The sequence below is a fragment of the Pan troglodytes genome, chromosome 2, assembly GCF_028858775.2.
Source record: "Pan troglodytes isolate AG18354 chromosome 2, NHGRI_mPanTro3-v2.0_pri, whole genome shotgun sequence".
NCBI lineage: Eukaryota > Metazoa > Chordata > Mammalia > Primates > Hominidae > Pan > Pan troglodytes.
Window position 1 is genome coordinate 48,839,914 of NC_086015.1, and position 21,135 is coordinate 48,861,048.

Sequence of the window (21,135 nt, forward strand, 5' to 3'; positions counted from 1 at the left end):
TAGATGTATATATATTATATATGTATATATAATATATAAATTGATACTAATGTGACATACGATCTTTTACTAAAATAAAATTGACTTATATTGCCATTAGGAAAGATAAGTGATTTACCATTTAAAAAATTTCTTCTCCTTAATGTTATTGGGTATGAAGATATTATTTCTGTCCTCATCAGAAAGTTGTAGCTGACCTCATGAACCAGATCCAGGAGCTAAGAACATCGGTCTGTGAGAAAACAGAAACTATAGACACCCTGAAACAAGAACTGAAGGACATAAATGTAAGTTCGGTCACCAACAAGATGTTAAATTTGAGCATGGGGCACTTCACAGACTTTTCAAGAGTTTAACAGATGCTCCACCAGAAAAAAGATTCTGTGGTCAAATAAGTTTGGAAATTCTAGTTAAATAAAGCTCAACAGGTTTGTGTGTTTGTAGGACTTGCAGAGTCATTATGGAAGTGTGTAGTATGTATCTCTGGGGGACAATGTAGGCTGCAGTGTTTCTCAGGTTTCACTGATCTGGGACAATGTTCTCTGTGCACTGTTTGGGAATGCCGGTATAAACTGAATAAGAAACAGGCTGGTTGCTGGCCGTAACAGTTAAGGCAAATGTGGTGTTTTTTAGTGGCTTTGAGAAACAAGTAACACAGTAGCACATTGCAGTTAAGTTCAGAGACATTAATAATTTAGAAAGTGAGTTCGTTTCCGCAATATTGGACATAATATCATTTCCTAAAGTTAACTACTTATTTTGTCAGCATGTATCTGAGTTCAGTGTTGATGCTTTTCTCCTCTGGGTCGAGGCGAAGGCTTTTGTCACTCCTCCTCACTCCTCTGCTCTACAGGGAGCTTGCTGCACTCCATGTTTATTTCTGAAGGCAGTAGATGACAAACCCTGTGTTTTTTTCACTGATACTTAGAGGACTTTTCCATTTCTCTTCACCATTCATGCACTTATTCTTCTATTCCTTCAGTCAGCAAGTATTTATTGAATTATCTTGTGTTAATCTTGTCATCACCTTGGAACCCAGACTCATTCTTGTTATTTTAATCTAGAAACAGGTAATAAAATGGCTCTTATAGCATGACTTTCTTTTCTACAGTGCAAATACAACTCTGCTTTGGTTGACAGAGAAGAGAGCAGAGTGTTGATCAAGAAGCAGGAAGTGGATATTCTGGATCTGAAAGAAACCCTTAGGCTGAGAATACTTTCTGAGGACATAGAGGTAGGTATTAACGCATCACAGCTTCTTTGTTTGCCTTATTACTTGTCAATATATGTATTTGTGTGTGGAAGTTATTAATGAATAAATACAGGATTTTTAAAGAAATAATTCTTATACAGCTGATGTGCCTCAAGACACTTCACTACACAGGCTCATTCTACCTCTACCTCACTGCCTGCACCTCATGCTGCCACCCTGACAGCTTGCTGTGCCTGAGATACTCCACACACGTTCACACTGCCAAGCTTCCTCCTCTGGCAGTCTTATACATATACTGTCTCCTTTGAGGAGATAGTATTTGTATACTACTAATGTATTATTGTATAGTGTATAATAATACAAATAGTCATGTTTAATAATTTCACCAAAATTATTATATTTTATCTAGCTGATCTATTTTCCGTCATTTTTGCTGACACCACGTTAACTTCCTATAACTGACCCCTGTAAGGGGAGCAGAGTGGAAACTGCATTTAATTGGATGCAGTGGTAGTAGCAGATAGCAGAAAAGGGCTGTTTAAACAGGCTGATTTCAGGGTTGTCTTTTGCATTTTAGCGAAGATAAGTTTTATTTTTGTTTTTGTTGATGTAGATTTATCTTTTTAAAAATTAAGCAGTACAGGTTAATTTGTAACCTACAGCTAAAGGAAGTTTTTTTGTTGTTGATGATGTGAACTTATCTTTTTAAAAATTAGTATATAAGCTAGGAGCAATATGGATTTTCTTCCAGCCCTTCCTATTCCTCAGCTACCCCCATGTTATCAGTTTCTTGTGTAACTTTCAAGAGATATTTTAAGCAATCCTATATACTTTTAGCCTTACTTTTTTCCCCACACAGATGATAACCTATTGTATAAATTGTTCTATATTTGCTTTAGAAATAAAGGGGTTTTGGCTAACCTATGCTACCCATGAAACAAATTCAACAAATATTGAATCCACCTACTATACAACCTGTACCCGGCCTGGCATTTGGGAATGGAAAGATGATTGAAAAACACTGTTACTTACATCAAAGCATGCATTCTAGCTTAAGAGATATGTGTAATATGATGTAATAACCTGGGGGCACAGAAAAGGGAGGGAGGGGAGTAATTCTGCCAGCCAGGGGAAATTCTAAAGACCTCCTCAGAAGAGAGAGTATTTGTACACAACTTTGCCAGAGAGGGAAGCTTGGCAGTGTGAACGTATGTGGAGTGTCCCAAGCACAGCAAGCAGTCAGGGTGGCCAATACAAGGTGCTGGCAGTGAAGTGGAGGCAGACTGAGCCTGTGTAGTGAAGTGTCTTGAGGAACGTCAGCTGTATCTTTTAGGAAACCAAAACTGCATAGACATTGAACCCAGGCAGAAGGTCATGAAGTCAGAGCTAAGAAATGCTAGTGGGGATAGGGGGTGAGATAGAGTTGGGAAATGTTTCAGAGCTACAGGTGACAGTTGTTGGTGTCCAGTTGGATATGTACCATGAAGGGAAGAAGCAGTCAGAGTGGGCACCAAGCTTTCCAGCCTGGAGGACTGAATGGTTCTGTGCACATTTCAGATGGAAAGAATAGAGGCCCACAGAAAGTTAATGAGATGCATTTTATACATACCAGTTTTGAATTTTAAGGACCTGTGGGGTAGATATCCAAGATGGCTATTCCCAGTAATTTGTATTTATATCTTGCTACATCGCAGAAAGGATTTGAAGCTGCTAACACACATAAGATATAAGATTAAAATAGGCCGGACGTGGTGGCTCACACCTGTAATCCCAGCATTTTGGGAGGCCGAGGCGGGTGGATCACTTGAGGTCAGGAGTTCCAGACCAGCCTGGCCAACATGGTAAAACCCCATCCCTACTAAAACTACAAAAATTAGCGGGGTGTGGTGGTGCGTGCCTGTAATCTCAGCTATTCAGGAGGCCAAGGCAGGAAAATGGTTTGAATCCAGGAGGCAGAGGTTGCAGCAAGCTGAGATCACGCCACTGCACTCTAGCCTGGGTGACAGATCGAGACTCCATCTCAAAAAAAAAAAAAAGAAGATTAAAGTAGACAACAAAAATTAGAATAAAAGGAAAGTAAGGGTAGAATAGTAAGAAGTTATTAAGAGCACAGGCTACGGAGTTGGAATTCTAGCTGTGTGACCTTGGGGAAGTTAAAGTTCTCCCTGTGCTTCATTTGCCATATCTGTAGAGATAACAGTACTTCCTACTGCATAAGGCAGTGGTCCTCAGCCTTTTTGGCACCAGGGACCCAGTTTAGTGGAAGACAATTTTTCCTTAGACCAGGAGGGTGAGGGGGGCTGGTTTCTGGATGATTCAAGCACATTACATTTACTGTGTACTTTATTTCTATTATTATATTTACATTGTAATATATAATAAAATAGTTGTACAACTCACTGTAATGTAGAATCAGTGGGAGCCCTGAGCTTGTTTTCCTGCAACTAGATGGTCCTGTCCAGGGGTGATGGGAAATAGTGACAAATCATCAGGCATTAGATTCTCATAAGGAGAGCCCAAACGAGATCCCTGGCACGCAGTTTGCAATAGTGTTAATGCTTCTGTGAGAATCTAATGCTGCCACTGATTTGACAGGAGGCGGAGCTCAGGCAGTAATGCGAGCGATGGGGAATGGCTGTAAATACAGATGAAGCTGTGCTCGCTTTCCTCCTGCTGTGCAGCCCAGTTCCTAACAAGCCACAGACTGATAGCAGTCTGTGGCCTGGGGGCTGGGGGCCGCTGGCATAAGGTGTTGTAGAGATGAACTGAGGTAATACATGGAAAGTGCTGAGAACTGTGTCTGGCTCCTTGTAACTGCTCAATATGTGTCAGATGGAAATAGTTTTAGCAAGCCAATTGAAAAGTTAGTACACAGAAGCCACAACCTAGGGTCCCCTACAAAGTATAAGATGATGGGCTAAAAATTCAGTTTCATACTGACTATTGACAAAGTTAAAAGGAAATCTAGCTATTTGAGTGGGAGTAGGTAAATAATGAAAACTCATGCCTGTTTACCTAAAAGCTCTTCCTTCCTTCCTTCCTTGCTTTCTCTCTTTTTTCTTCTTAAAAATAAAATGTGACTACGAATATTGTATTTAGATTTAAATATCGTATTTTAGATTCATACATTTTAGATTCAAGTGGAATTGACCCTATAAACAGCTAATTCATATTCCCTTTGTACTTATCTTCAGTCTTTATTAGCTAAAATTTAGTTTTATGGCTATGGTTTGTGAATTGTTCAGTATATTCAAATTGTTCATATATCAGTGTTTTTCAACAATATGAGTACTTAGCCAATGCAGTAAAATGGAAATACTAAGTGGGATACAAATATCATAAAAACTGAGAGACAGTGACTGTTATTTGCAGATGGTCATGAGTGTCTACATGGAGACTCCAAAATACTGTCTGAATATCTATTAGAATATTGAGTTTAGTAATCAGTTATAAATTAGTCTTAAAAATAATATTTACTATGTGCCATTAATAACCATTTAACAATATTGGAACTAAAAAATTCTATTCACAAAAACAACCAAAAGTGTTAAAACCTTAGGAGAGAATTTGTAACAACTGTTAAGGACATAAAACTTCCCTAAGGGATATTGAAAGAAATTGAATATTAAAGAATAGCTTTACTGGGGCCGGGCACTGTGGCTCACGCCTGTAATCTCAGCACTTTTTGGGAGGCTGAGGTAGGTGGATCACAAGGTCAGGAGATTGAGACCATCCTGGTTAACACGGTGAAACCCCGTCTCTACTAAAAATACAAAAAAAAAAAAAAAAAATTAGCTGGGCGTGGTGGCACGTGCCTATAGTCCCAGCTACTTGGGAAGCTGAGGTAGGAGAATCGCTGGAACCCAGGAGGCAGAGGTTGCAGTGAGCCAAGATCGCGCCACTGCACTCCAGCTAGGGCGACAGAGCGATACTCCGTCTCAAAAAATAATAATAAAGAATAGCTTTATTATAGATTATTATATAATATTATGTTATAATTAAAATAATATATAATATTAAATAAACAGTTAAAAAACATAACAGGAGCTTTTAAAAATTCTCTTTCACAGAAATAATATAGCATATCAAAATCTTAGGGTGAATATTTGACAATTGTTAAGAACATAAAACTTTACAAGCAACATGAAAAGAGACTTCAATAAAAGGATCTAAAGGGAGACTTGGACAGGAAGACCCTGTCGTTTTAGAAACAGAAATTTATGTAATTCCACTTCAAATCCCAATGTATTTATTTTTATTTTTTTGAGACAGGGTCTTGTTTTGTTACCCAGGCTGGAGTGTAGTAATGCGATCATGGCTCACTGCAGCCTTGAACTCCTGGGCTTAAGTGATCCTGCCACCTCAGCCTCCCAAGTAGCTGGGACTACAGATGTGCAGCACCACGCCTGGCTAATTTTTGGTATTTTTTTGTAGAGATGAGGTTTCACTATGATGCCCACGCTGGTCTCGAACTCCTAAACCCAAGTGATCCTCCCCTGCCTCATCCTTCCAAATTGCTAGGATTACAGGTGTGAGCCACCATGCCTGGCCTCAAATCCCAGTATAAAAAACTGATGATTTTAAGGTTCCTTTGAAAAAAATACCCAAGATTTAACAACAAAACTTAGAAAAACAATAATACAGAGAGATTTCTAAGCTAAATGGTAACCATATCCAGTGTTGGACTGATGATAGAGAGATCATTGCAACAACTTTGAACATCCACAAATAGACAGCAGTGAATATGAAGGAATTTAGTGTAATGGTAAAGGAAGTATTTCTCAACAGTGAAGAAAGAGTCGGTTTAATCAGTATATATGTTGGGAAAATTGTCTGACCAATTTGAAAAGATATCAAAGCCAAAACAATTTTTACATGGATTAGAGTTCTGTACAAATGATGACATCATAGAAGTACTAGAAAATAAAAATACAAGCCAGGCATGGTAATGCACGCCTGTAGTCCCAGCTACTCAGGAGGCTGACATGGGACAATTGCTTGAGTCCAGTAGTTCAAGTCCAGCCTGGGTAATGTTGTTGCAAGAGCCCCCATCTCTGAAAAAACAAAAGGAGGGATGGGCACGGTGACTCACACCTGTAATCCCAGCACTTTGGGAGGCCAAGGCAGGTGGATCACTTGAGGCCAGGAGCTCGAGACCAGCCTGCCCAACATGACGAAACCCCGTCTCTACTAAAAATACAAAAATTAGAAAAATTAGCCAGGTGTGGTGGTGTACACCTGTAATCCCAACTACTCAGGAGGCTGAGGCATGAGAATCTCTTGAACCTGGGAGGTGGAGGTTACAGTTAGATGAGATCACGCCACTGCACTCTATCTGGGCGACAGAGCAAGACTCTGTCTAAAAAAAAAAATAAATCAATCAATAATTTTTTTTTAAGGAGAAGAAAAAATACAAATACATAAAAATATCTTGAGATTATGTGACTCTGAAAATATCTTGATATAAAGATTAGAACTCATAAGGGAAGATTATACAATATTAAAAACAAAAATTCTAACAACAGATGGGGAAAATATTTGCAACTGATGACAAAGTATTTTACCACCTTAATTTATCCTTCAGGAGAAGGATAGAAACACAGCTGGTGGAAAATGGACATAGGTAGCTCCCCAAAGAAGGAATATAGTGGCACAAAACTTCTTTGGAATCAGAGACATGCAAATGTTCCTGAAACATTAGGAGTTCAGCCTAGGTCTGGTTGCTTACCACACAGAAAGCCAATCACTGAGTCAAGGAGTATTGCCAGCGAAGAAGACTTTAAATGAGTGCCATAGCCAAGATAGGAGATCAGTCTCAAATCCTTCTCCCTGACTGACTAAAATTGGGAGTTTATATAGCAAGAAAGGTAACCATGTGTGGAAAAGCAGGAACTAGGGAGGGGTAAGGAAAAGGAGTTGGTTAACAGGAAACAGGTTGTCAGTTAGGCAGCCATGACAGGTGAGGGGCCTGGCATCTCATTTGTCCAGTTGCCATGATCTGGTAAGTTTCAGTTCCTTGATCTTGTCTGGGATGCCTGTTGGTGGGTTCCCTGAGAAAGGAACTCAGATAAGACAAATGTAACTTTCTTAAGTTTTAAGACTGGGAGGGCCAATTTCTATGTTTATTCAAAAGAAACCATAAACATCAGTTCTAGGGGACAGTTGGGCCAGTTTCACAAATTAAAATAAGAGCTATTTTCTAATCTTATAACTGGTAAAGTTTAAGACCCAAGGAAGATGTGCAGACAAGGATGATTACTCAAACTTCTGGAGGAGTTTATGTTCAGCCTTTGGGGAGGTAGTCTGGTAATACATAGCCTTATATTTTTTACATATCCTTTGAGTTTGCACTTTTAAAAATTCAGCTTAAAGAAATAATCTAGATATAAGAATGAAGTGCATAGAATAGTGAAAAATTCAAATCAACCAAAATATTTAGTGATAGATTAAATTGTGGTACATCCATAAGGTGAAATGGAGTCCCCACAGTGAAAAGAGTGAGTACATGCAAAAATGTTTGTGATGTGTCAAGTTTTTTTAAAAGTGTGTGTTTATATGTATGTATATATATCTGTGTGTGTATATCCATGTATATGTACATGTCTATGTACACACATATATATGTGTGTGTATATATATACACATGCACACACATACCTACATACATATATATACATTTGGAAAGGAAAAGAAGGATAAGCAGTATCTGCTCTAATTTGGGAGGAATTACATATACTGTGTACATAGAAATTATGTATGCAACCTATAGGACTTCTAATTTTCTGTGCCACTTTCCACAAAGCTACTTCCTGAAACTTTGATGGTCTATGACAATGAATCACAATCTGGTGCAAACTGCCCAGGCCCTCCTCAACTGGCTGATGGAGGCTCATCTTTACAGCTGTTTACTTTCCAGTATATAAAGGGCTAGAGTCAATTGGTGAGACAACAAGAAGTAACCAAGAGACCTTTGAGTCCTCCCCAGGAGACGGAGATTGGCTTTGAGATCCTGGGGGTGAGAAGAGAATGCAATTAGACCTCAAACCTAGAGTACAGTTAAACCTCAATTGGGATACCTATATATGTTTACTGTAATAATGTTAATCTCTAGACCTGTTCATCTAAATATTAACTGATTACTTTGTCTTAGAATGGATTAGCACACAAGCAAAAGAAATAGGTTTTTACATAAAACTTCCTTAGTCTGTTAAAAGTTGTACATAGTAATGATTTGGGAATCCTTATTGGAATACCACAATTAAGAAACCATGGTGATTGTCTCCTAACAGAGGGATATGCTCTGTGAGGACCTGGCTCATGCCACTGAGCAGCTGAACATGCTCACAGAGGCCTCAAAAAAACACTCGGGGCTGCTGCAGTCTGCCCAGGAAGAACTGACCAAGAAGGAAGCCCTGATTCAGGAACTTCAGCACAAGGTGAGAAACACACAGGTGTCACTCAAGATGGGAGACAGGAGACCAAGTGCAGCGGCTCACTCCTGTAATCCCAGCACTTTGAGAGGCCAAGGTGGGTGGACCACTTGAAGTCAGGAGTTCAAGAGCAGTCTGGCCAACATGGTGAACTGAAACCCTGTCTCTACTAAAAATAGAAAAGTTAGCCGGGTGTGGTGGCGCTCACCTGTAATCCCAGCTACTTGGGAGGCTGAGGCACAAGAATTGCTTGAACCTGGGAGGTGGAGGTTGCAGTGAGCCAAGATTGCACCACTGCACTCCAGCCTGGGTGACAGAGTGAGACCCTGTCTCAAAAAAAAAAAAAAAAAAAAAAATGGGGGACAGGAGGAATCCACAGTTGAGGTTGTCATGACATTCCTGCATTGGCCAACTTCTCCATGTACAAAGGGGAGGCTAATGGAGTATCCTCACCTGGACTGAGACTTGCTCAGCTGCCTCCCACCCACCTTAGGTCCTTGACACATGGCAACCAGTTCTAACCACTCCGGTGAGGTTATGCCTGACTTTTATCATATTTTTGGTGGTTGTTGTCATTTTATATTTTGTATTTTTCTCAGATGACTGTTTTGTTACTTGTGAGACTTGGAACATTTTTAAAAGTATAAATAAATTTGTGAGAGAAAAGGAGATGGGTCCAGGTGCGGTGGCTCACACCTGTAATCCCAGCACTTTGGGAGGCCAAGGTGGGTGGATCACGAGGTCAGGAGATCAAGACCATCCTGGCTTACATGGTGAACCCCCGTCTCTACTGAAAGCACAAAAAAAATTAGCCGGGCGTGGTGGCCGGCTCCTGTAGTCCCAGCTACTCGGGAAGGCTGAGGCAGGAGAATGGTGTGAACCCGGGAGGCGGAGCTTGCAGTGAGCCGAGATCGCGCCACTGCACTCCAGCCTGGGCGACAGAGAGAGACTCCATCTCAAAAAAAAAAGAAAAGAAAAGGAGATGATGATTGGGTTATAGTAGCAACCAAGTTAGATTTCACAATTACTTTTAAAAATATCATAGGTTTATTTTAATATCTTACTGCTTTTCAAATTATTAATCAAGTTCTGAAAAAATAATGTAAATACAGCATATTTCCATATGCCATGGGAAGAAACCGCAATTACTATTGCATCAACCTAATAACTGTAATCACCATGCCCTGCAGTAGATCTCCAAAAGGTATTCCTCCTGTCTAACTGAAACTATACCCTTTGACCAACATCTCCCATTGCTGATTCATGTCTCCTTCCACCCCTCACTTCCCCCAGACTCTGGTACTCTCCATTTCTATGAGTTCAACTTTTTTTGATTCCACATATAAGTGAGATTGTGTGGTATTTGTCTTTCTGTGCTGGCTTGTTTTACTTGGAACAGTGTCCTCCAGGTTCATCCATGTTGTCACAAATGACAGAATTTGCTTCCTTTTTAAGACTAAGTAGTATTTCATTGTGTATATATATAGCACATTTTCTTTACGCATTCTCCCATCAATAGACAGTTAAGTTGACTCCATAGCTTGGCTATTACGAATAATGCTTCAGAGAACATGGGAGTGCCGCTGTCTCTTCAATAGACTGATTTTAATTCCTTTGGATATATATCCAGAGGTGAGACTGCTGGATCATACAGTAGTTCTGTTTTTAGTTTGTTGAGGAACTTCCATACTATTTTTCACAATGGCTGTGCTAATTTACATTCCCAACAGTATACAAGGATTCCCTTTTCTCCACAACCTCACCAACACTTAACTTTCATCTTTTTGATGATAGCCATCCCTATCAGGTGCGAAGTGATATCTCATTGTGGTTTTCATTTGCATTTCCCTGATGATTGGTGATGGGCAGTTTGTCTTTTCTATTTGGACATTGTACCCCATATTACTAAGTTGTAACCTTGTATCTGTTCAATTTTCCCAGCTAAACCAAAAGAAAGAGGAAGTAGAACAGAAGAAGAATGAATATAACTTCAAAATGAGGCAACTAGAACATGTGATGGATTCTGCTGCTGAGGATCCCCAGGTACTTTTCAGAAAAAGATTATTTCAGGAGGAAGAAACAGTTTTGTAAATGATAAAAATTTGGAAATTAGGAAGAACATACCTTTGTCTTTTTAAAGAAAAAGATTTTCACTAATACCCTCTGTCTGCTTTTTACTTGATGAAAGTAGCAGTCTTTTATTTCCTTGGAAAAGAATTAGAATAATAAGCTAAGCAGCGGAATTTTTTTTTTTTTTTTTGGCAGATGGAGTCTTGCTCTGTCACCCAGGCTGGAGTGCAGTGGCATGATCTCGGCTCACTGCAGCCTCCGTCTCCCAGGTTCAAGCAATTCTCCTGCCTCAGCTTCCCAAGTAGCTGGGACTACAGGTGCACACTGCCACACCTGGCTAATTTTTTCTCTGTATTTTAGTAGCGACAGGGTTTCACTGTGTTGCCCAGGCTGGTCTTGAACTTCTGAGCTTAGGCAGTCCACCCACCTTGGCCTCCCAAAGTGCTAGGATTACAGGTGTGAGCCACCATGCCCAGCCGTAGCTAGAATATTTTTTATGTACTTGACATTTACGTTTAAAAGAAATCTTTATAATATCACTTAATTGGATATTTGGATGAGATGTGATTTTATTTTAGAGTCCTAAGACACCACCTCACTTTCAAACACATTTGGCAAAACTCCTGGAAACACAAGAACAAGAGATAGAAGATGGAAGAGCCTCTAAGACTTCTTTGGAACACCTTGTAACAAAGCTAAATGAAGACAGAGAAGTCAAAAATGCTGAAATCCTCAGAATGAAGGTAATTGGATTTTTTTTTTCCAGTAAATTTAATTATTTTTAAAGAGACCAAGTCTCACTATGTTGCCCAGGCTGGGCTCAAGTGATCCATCTGCCTCAGCCACCCAGTATCTGGCACTATAGGTATATGCCACCATGCCCAGCCAGTAAATTTAATTTTTTTGTTTTTTTGGTTTTTTTTGAGACGGAGTCTGCCTCTGTCGCCCAGGGTGGAGTGCAGTGGTGCGATCTTGGCTCACTGCAAGCTCCGCCTCCCAGGTTCACAGCGTTCTCCTGCCTCAGCCTCCCGAGTAGCTGGGACTACAGGTGCCCGCCACCACACTCGGCTAATTTTTTGTATTTTCTAGTAGAGACGGAGTTTCACTGTGTTAGCCAGGATGGTCTTGATCTCCTGACCTCATGATCCGCCCACCTCAGCCTCCCAAAGTGCTGGGATTACAGGTGTGAGCCACCGCACCTGGCCAATTTAATTTTTTAAACTAAGCAGCATCCTCATGGTTACTGAGGATACAAAATTTAAAAAGCACAGAACTGAAAGGTAGACAGAGAAAAGTATTCCTTTTACCCCTGATACTAATCCACCTACTTTGCTGTCCCTGGAGGCTTCCAGGGTAGCCCCTTTCTTTTAGAGCTTTTTAATGCATACATAACCACATCGCTAAGCATTCTCTCCTGCCCCATTTGCTTTTTACACAATGGTGTCATATACAGGTTGCGCCAGCTATGCTCTCATCAGGAATGAAGGTGAGAGCATGTTTCCTTAAACCTCACCTCATGGTGCTATCTGAATTTCGGATCTTTGTCCGTTTAATAGCTAAAGTATTAAATGATGTAGTTTTACATTTATATTTTTCTTAAGAGTAAAATTGAGCATCTTGTTTTTCTGTTTCTGTGAACAATATCCATTACCCATTTTTCTATCATTGGACTTTTTCTTATTGATTCATAGGCATTTTTATATATTAGAGTTTTTTTTAGTCTCTGATAAATTTAAAATACTTTCTTGTTTTCCATTTTTTTAAGCTCCCTCATAGTGTTTTTACCCAGTTACTTGATGGTATGTTGTCTGAGTAGTGGGGTGTGCACATGGCTCAGGGGTGGGGCACATGGAAGAGTGTCTGGGTACGTGTGTAGGTGCATGGGGAAGGATGTGATGCTCCACAGAAGATAGCATTTATCCTGTGAGGTCATTGCTCTGCAGGGAGTTTTTGTTTAGGAACACAAATTATTCACTTTAACCAAGGGATGTATATAAAGACAGCACTTATCTTGAGTTTTGTTATTCATGGAGAAGATTATTCCCGATCTTTTTATTTAGGGCAGTTCTCAGTATGCTATCTCAGGAATGTGGCTGTTATCCAGATTGCCGTGATCTTGAAACTTAGAAGAAACTGGGTCAGGTGAAACGAAATCAGATAATAGGCAAGTAAATCCAAAAGGATATTCCTTGCAGACAAGTATTTATTTCTTCCAGATAGCTATGCTCATGATTTTCAAGTTAGGATGCAATTGAGTATTTTGAGGGATGAGCTGTGACGTCAATTTTTTGTTTTAATTAGAATCTACGTAATAAATAGAATCGAATAGTTGAGAATATTTTTCAATATAGAGATTTTTGTCATCTTTATTCACAAAGGAATTTTAATTTTTAATGAATTCTGTGATATTGATTTTAAAAATCTGTGTTCAAGACACTGTGGATGTGATCATGAATCACCATTCTAGGCCTCCAATAGCTTGTCACAGTCTGCTTTTCATGCAGCAATACCCAGTGCAGTGTCTCTGCATAGGAACTTAAAAGAGGAATACCTGTCTCAGTGGTGGCCTTGGGAAGCTAAATGAAGCCTACTGTAATGTGTTTTTTGAAAAGATACGATTTGATATGTTATTAGGAGCAGTTGTGTGAAATGGAAAACCTACGCCTGGAAAGTCAGCAGTTAATAGAGAAAAACTGGCTCCTGCAAGATCAGCTGGATGATATTAAAAGACAAAAGGAAAACAGGTGAGAAAGAACCACGAGAACTCTATGGGCTAAATCTTGGCCTGCCTGTGTGGAGTTAAATGAGGTTGGAATTGGTTTCACAGGTTTCCCAAGGTGTACAATGTTTCCCACTAATCCAGGAGATGGTCTTTTGGTTGATTTTGAATCAAGTCTGATCTGTTCACCTTTGCATTGCTCTGCAGTGCGTTTTTGGCATTGTTGCATTTGTTTTAAAGTGATTGAAATGAATTTAAAACATGTGAGATACTTAAACCAAATTACTTATATTTAAAAAAATTTTTTTAAGGTATAAATAATATCGACAAGGTTCAAGAAGCCTTGCAGAGAAAGGGAGAATTCCCTACTAGTTGGCTTTGCTTCGTAACTCATGGTCCAGGGAAAGCCCCTGGGCAGGACAAGAAGGATATCCTTAGCATTTTACAGAGGAGCATTCACTTGGATTTAGACATCTCTCTGAGTGTGTTTTGGCTTCAGGTAAGGCAGTTTTGTAGTTGCATTTGCCGATACATTTGCATAGTGTCGGGGCAGCCATATCCAGACTTATATCTTGTCTTTGACTTAAAAGTCATACGATTTTCAACATATTTTTTACCCTTTTAGTACTTCACTTTCCTTAACAATAAAATGAAGAAAATGTTAATTTTCTCACAAGGAGTTTTAAAGATTAAAAATTACATGTATAAAGTGCCAGTTACAGTGTTTGGTAGCAGGTGTCAGTCAATGAAAAGTAGTTATTAAGTACACAAGGTAGAATTATGATTCTGCCTATTGTAACTTTCTGAGTGAGAGTTTGGAGATGATAGTGGCCTGTAAAATTATGCAAGAAGTCGAATTGAATCAAAGTGGGATCTCCGAGATAGAAGCCCTTACCGAATTCCACTGAGTGCTGTCCATGCTGTTGCCACAACATCTTTGACAGAGAAGCTTGTGCACTCCTGCAGCTCCCTGGCCCTGTCCAGAAACATCCCTGATATGAGTTGTTCAAAACCTAAATGAGGCAGGAGAGATTTGAGGATGGTAATGGCGGCTATGCTAAAATCTCTTCTTAAATGATTCTCTTCAAATTTTAGTGAGCACCAGAGATCTTATTCAGTAGGGCTGGAGCGAAGCCCAGAATTCTGCATTTTAAAAAAGCACGTGCCTCCCTTTGTAGGTGATTCTGATGTAGGTAGTCCACAGTCTGCTCACCTAGTTTTCATATGCTCCATATATGTCCAATTCTATTAAAGAAAAGCCTTATATTTAGTATACTGTCTTTTGTCAAGAGCTACTGTGAACATAGAACATTTCCGGATCATTTGTAAAATGAAAATTTAAAATACCGTATTTCAGAGACACGTCATAAGCTTACTACTTTTGCCCATGGATGCCACTAAGGATGCATCGTTCAAGTCTTTCTTCCCACTACCAACATATCTAAGTCAGAGTCTCTTAAATAGCCCGAATAGCTACAGAAGCTCTTCATCAGACGATTGAGCTTTGAAACAACCAATAAGAGTCTGGGGAGCCATTCTGAGTAGTGAGGAAAGCTCATGGATTATATAGCAATGAGAGACCCAAACACCAAGCATTCCAGGGCCTTTGGTTTGTCACAGATGGCACTGTGGAGGAGATGGATGCAGCCATAAATCAAGGCGACACAAGGCAGATGAAAGAGTTGTGAAACCAAAGAGGGATGTCAAGAAAAGATTCTCAAAGACCAGGTGCCTGGTTAACTGTAAAAAAGATCTTTGTTGGTGGTATCACAGAAGACACTGAAGAACATCACCTAAGAGATTATTGTGAAGGTATGAGAAAATAGGAGTGGTTGAAATCATGACTGAGTGAGGCAATGGCAAAAAGAAGAGCTTTACTTTTTTAACCTTTGAGGACAGCCATGACTCTGCGAATAAGATTGTCTCTCAGAAATACCGTAAAGTACATAGCCACTACCATGAAGTATGGAAAACCATGTTGAAGAAAGAAATGGTTAGTACTTCAGCCAGCCAGAGAGGTCAGAGTGGTTCTGGAAACTTTGGTGGTGGTCATGGAGGTGGTTTTGGTGGGAGTAACAACTTTGGTCATGAAGGAAAAATTTCACTGGTAATGGTAGCTTTGGAGGCAGCTGTATTGGTGGATATGGGGGCAGCAGGGATGGCTATAATGGATTTAGTACTTAAATGATGGAAGCAGTTTTGGAGATGGTGGGAACTACAACGATTTTGGTAATTACAACAACCAATCTTCAATCAATTTTGAACCCATGAAGAGAAGAAACTTTGGAGACAGAAACTCTGGCACCTAAAAAAAAAAGAAAGAAAGAAACTCTGGCCCCTGTGGTGGCTGAGGCTACTATGTTGCCAAAACATCAAATCAAGGTGGCTAAGGCATGTGAAAGTTGCCAGTACCAGAATGGAGTCACTTATGTCAAAACCCTAACAAAGTGGAGTCAGGAGGCCATAAAAAAGTTCTCACCGCACATGCCTATAATATACCTTATCACAAGAAATTCCTGCAGGTCCCACATGCCCCACTTCTGCACTCACTCTGCAACAGAGCTTATCACAGGAATTTTTCAGGCCTGCAGTATTTCAGACAAGCTGCCAGCACCAGGACAGTTACTCAGCAACAGCCATCTCCACCAATGAACAAACGCCAACTCCTGCACTGAGCTTCTGTGACCTGTGAGCTTTATTTCAAGCTTTATTTCATGGATTTCTCTTTGTCTTTAAAAGCTTTCCCTTTCCCCAACTCCCCTGGATACACTAATGGCCCATCATAGCTTGCATACCCTGCAATTGCAATCCCTCTGCTATTCCTAGATAAACTTGTTTGTTCTAAAGAGCCTGTCTTTCTGAGTTTCTTTTTAGGTTGACAGGCAGTTCCAGTAGCAGCAGTAGCTATGGCAGTGGCAGAAGGTTTTAATTAATGCCAGGAAACAAAGCTTAGCAGGAGAGGAGAGCCAGAGAAGTGACAGGGAAACTACAGGTTACAACAGATTTGTGAACTCAGCCAAGCACAGTTGGTAGCAGGGCCTAGCTGCTACAAAGAAGATATGTTTTAGACAATACTCAGGTGTATGGGTAAAAAACTCAAGGACCGTATTTGTGACTAATTGTATAACAGGTTAGTTTAGTTTCTGTTCTGTGGAAAGTGTAAAGCAGTCTTAACAAAGAGTTTTAATGTGTTTTTTTTTTTCCTTTGCACTCATCCTGTTGATTGCCAAATGTCATAGTCTGATCATGATGTTGAATAAATGTCTTTTAAAAGATGTTTTTCACTGGGTGTCATGGCTCACGCCTGTAATTCCAGCACTTTGAGAGGCCGAGGCAGGCAGATCATTTGAGGTCAGGAGTTTGAGACCAGCCTGACTAACATGGTGAAACCCTGTCTCTACTAAAAATACAAAAAATAAGTCGGGGTGGTGGCATGCACCTGTAATCCCAGCTACTCAGGAGGCTGAGGCAGGAGAATCGCTTGAACCGGGGAGGTGGAGGTTGTAGTGAGCTGAGATTGCACTGTTGCATTCCAGCCTGGGACAGAGTAGGACTCTGTCTCAAAAAAAAAAAAAAAAAGTTTTTCATTTCATAGCCTCACATTCCTTATATATAAAAGAGCTACTCAGAACCTTCTTTGTGAAAAATTAGAGAAAGGGCAAACTATAGCTCAGGGGCCTAATTCAGCTCACAACCTGTTTTGTAAATAAAATTTTATTGAGACATAGTCACACCCTGTCATTTTAATATTGTTGTGGCTACTTTTGCACTACAATAGCTAAGTTGAATAGCTGTGGCAGAGACCGCATGGCTCCCAAAGCCTGAAATATTTACTGTCTGGTTCTTGACAGAAGACGTTTGCCAATCCTTGGATTAGTGGACAGAAAACATATCTTTCCCTAATGATTTGGGGTATTTCTTCATTGAGGACTCATTACCATTTTTGTCTAGGCTGCCAGATTTGTTAAGGGAAAGAAACCTCACTGTAGCTTCTGTTTTCCTTCAAGAAATGGTCTTTTACTCACCAGTGAGAGATATTCCTAGAGAAGCCTACAACATTCAGGAAGGTTCTCCAAGGAGGGAGGGAGGGATGTCTCTCTGGTCCGGGGACTGCACACAGAAACTCAACTTATTATCCTCACCTGGTCAGGCTCACAGAGATAGATGTATTATCTAGAATGTAATTTTCTTACTTTATATATTGGAACATTCCTTTTCCATGAAGACATATCTGGTGCTTGGGACATCTGGCCCTGGTGTCCACATACACGGAAAGGCAGAGTGGTTATCAGAAAATGCCAACTGACTATGGAACCTGAGCAAAAGGGAGTCAAGGACTCCACTAGCCTGAGGCCAGAGCGACCCTCCCTACCCAAAATGTGCCCCCTCCCAGCTGATCACATTCATACCAGGCTCTTGGCTCTTTCTTTCAGCCCCCTTTTGTTCACATTCGATCTTCAGATGTTACCACTTTTAACTAAGTTTCTACTGTATTTTACTTTCAACCAATCCTTGATTATATTTCCCACCTCTTCTCATCTTGCTTTTGTACTGGGAGGAATCCTGAGTTCTGGGGAAGTGCCTTATTTCATCCCCATGTGTCAATCACATTTATCAACTGTATTGACTTGACCCAATCACAATAGAGTTAGCCTTTCTTTGTACACCTTGGCATTGCTGCATATAATAGATTTGAATTTGAAATTGATACTTGAATATACTTAGTAGTGTTTTCCTATGCCTCCTCCCACCCCTGTTAATCTATGCAGTGATCAGAATCATCCAGATAATCAACAGCTGAAGAATGAACAAGAAGAAAGTATCAAAGAAAGACTTGCAAAAGTAAGATTTTTTTTTATGTAATAGTTTCTTCTTGTCTGAGCAATGCTTTTATAGTTAGTATTTATGGTAGTATATTTTAGAAATCATTTTACTATTGAAATTCCTGTCTTTTCTGCATTTCCACTGTTTAGCATGATATTTACCATTAGTATTTAGACACAGCTGAGAATTAAGAATTTGTCTTCATGCCTACATGGCAAGCCTACTGCTCAGCATGCACACATATAATTCTCCATTTAGAAGCAAGTACCAAGGCCTGTTTGAAGCCTTAGAGGGCATGGTGCATGAAGTCTTGGAAATAGGTACTTACTTTATGTATGTGTAGCTGGCACTGTGGAAAAGGATATTGGTTTGATTTTATTCACATGAAGGAGAATGGGCTGGTTCCTTTCTATCTTTTTTAAGCAATGTTATTTAAGAACCTAAGCGATCTTTTTATTTTCTTTTTTTAATCTTCTTATAGAGTAAAATAGTTGAAGAAATGCTGAAAATGAAAGCAGAGTAAGTGTACTATTTTGTAATTTAAAATCTTGATCATCTTTTCCTTATTCTCCTCTAAAGGAATGATATACCACAAGGTAGGTAACTTCTTTCCTTCTGCAGTAATAAGTGAATTTAATAGATGTTTACAGATTTTTTTTTTGATGTTTACAGATTTTTTTTTAAATACCATTTGCTAAAAGGGTTTCTCATGTGAAGCCACTTCAAAAGAAATCTTAAAGAAATAAATAGCAGGAAAAGCCTAGCTTCCCTTGAGGAATCGATGGGGCTTTTCCTCATGGACAATGAGAACAATGTAACTACCAGGTGTCCCTTTTCACTTCTGCTTCTGGTTTCCTCTGATTTAAAACCTGAGGCCCTCTGAGACCCAAAGATCAATACTCTGATTTCTTCTGGTCTAGCCCTTGGGTCTCTTTATGTTTTCTAAAGCCATGGGTTTAATTTATTCATAAAGTTTTCATATTAATTCATGTAGCCTTATAAATGGCCTCAGTCTTTGATGAGCAAGGTGTACTATATTTTCTGTAAAATTCAAACTAAGTAAGCTGGTTGGCATTAACACAAACAAAACAACATTAGAGAGCTATTGGGCTTTTTCTGGGTAGATACTCCTCATTAGGGATAGAGATCTTCAAACATTTTTGCTTATTATACTGATTTAAAGGATTTTGAAACATCATATACCCTCTTGCATATTTTTGAAGTTGACTTTATATCTAAAATTTTTCATTGTAAGTTTAAATTGTTACAAAGAATAGACATTCTGGGATATACAATATAGTGACATTTGAAAATAAAGCTGTTGGCTGGGCCCAGTAGCTCACGCCTGTAATCCCAGCACTGGGAGGCCGAGGCAGGTGGATTGCTTGAGTTTAGGAGTTTGAGATCAGTCTGGGCAACATGGTGAAACCCTGTCTCTATTTCTAAAATTTTTTTTTAATAAATTTTTTTAAAAAGAGAAAAGAAAATAAAGCTCTTGCCATTCTTTTAAAAGTATTTAACTAATTTGCTACTTTCTGTTTAAGAAATACATGAACAAATTTCTAAGTCTAAAATTTTACATTTTTCCTTTTTCCTTTGTAATTGAAGTTCCTTTCTACACCCTGCAGGATTTTATATTGATTTAATATATTTTCTGGAAAATTTTTTTATTGATAACCCCATCATACTACTTAACAATAAAATATATGTATGTACATACATACACACACACAAATTGAAAGTAATTTGTAAAAATTTATTTTAATCATATGGCTTTGTTATGTTTATTACCAATTGAGTTCACATTACAATTATTAATCAGTGTGCCCTAAATTTACTGGAAATTTTTATAAGTAATTATTATACTTAGGGAAAATTTTAGTGGAAATGCATCTCTTAATGTATTTTAACCTAATGCTTTTTCTTCAGTTAGCTCATTTTTCTGTCGTACTTCTCAAATGAGACAGGATTCAGCATCAACTCTATTCCTATTTTCTGCTTTTATAGATATAAATGCTGAGAAATCTTGTTCACATAGTTAAGTAAATGGCAATGAAGGAGTTTTGATAGGGTACTGTATTCCAGTTATTTGAACTTTATGCAAGTAAATATGTCAAAAATTACATGGTGATTTACCATCAAAAATTCTTTTTAATGATCAGCTGACAAAGACCACCCAATTTATGAAAGATTTGTTACCCAATCATTGATTCATTTGCTTCATAGAATCAGAGTATACATAGGAAAACAGCCTTTTCACCTGTGTATGAGCCATTCAGAGTCCGGCTCCTAGATAGTTAGTGGTAAAGCTAAGTCAGAAACCCAGATTATTTACAGGATTTTTGAGAATCCAGCTAGTTGGTTGAATTACAGCTATTTTAGAACTAATATCTATTTGAGGTCTTCTAGCAAAAAGAGTAAAAGCTATTTAACTTGGTGTATAGTTTATTTCATAGTCTAGTAACCAAGAGTCTTCATGATATGCTGCCTCTGGAACATACAGCAGGCCAAACTTCACTGCGGGCAAGTGAAGCACACTTCAGCAAACGGCATGCACTGTTTTATCAATCCCAGCCTACAACAGCAATTTTAAACGTTACGTTATCCATATATTTGTGAAGATGCTTTTAAAAGTAATGGGGAACCAATATGAAGCCAACAATGAATTGGGAGAGCATCAGTGCCCTTCTCCCCAGACTGTCCTTCTGAGATCCACAGAATGTAGTCCAAAAACAACTTGCCTAGAAATTAGCTGGCCCTTAGTGTATTAAATTTTGTGTATTATATCATCTTAGCAATCAACAGCTAGAAATTAGCTGGCTTTGAGTGGTGTATTAAATTTTGTGTATTATATCATTTCAGTAATCAACAGCTAGAAA

General features: G+C 39.1%; 1 protein-coding gene across 6 annotated transcripts in view; it reads left to right on the top strand.

Annotated features, from left to right (window-relative positions):
- Positions 1-21,135, top strand: part of KIF15 (kinesin family member 15) — a 118,688-nt gene that overhangs the window by 74,967 nt on the left and 22,586 nt on the right. For 3 of the 6 annotated variants that reach the window (XR_678921.5, XR_010155579.1, XM_516403.8), the window contains exons 25-32: positions 183-287; positions 1,112-1,234; positions 8,503-8,649; positions 10,585-10,686; positions 11,292-11,456; positions 13,348-13,457; positions 18,202-18,274; positions 18,738-18,775. Coding sequence is in view for 2 of the 6 variants with exons in the window: in XM_516403.8 (XP_516403.5) it covers positions 183-287; positions 1,112-1,234; positions 8,503-8,649; positions 10,585-10,686; positions 11,292-11,456; positions 13,348-13,457; positions 18,202-18,274; positions 18,738-18,775 (863 nt within the window). In the remaining 4 variants the exon portion in view is untranslated. Of the gene's footprint in view, positions 1-182; positions 288-1,111; positions 1,235-8,502; positions 8,650-10,584; positions 10,687-11,291; positions 11,457-12,773; positions 12,876-13,347; positions 13,458-18,201; positions 18,275-18,737; positions 18,853-21,135 lie in introns of those variants that run through there. The other 3 variants (XR_008546959.2, XR_010155580.1, XM_016940877.4) reach the window with 3 other exon arrangements.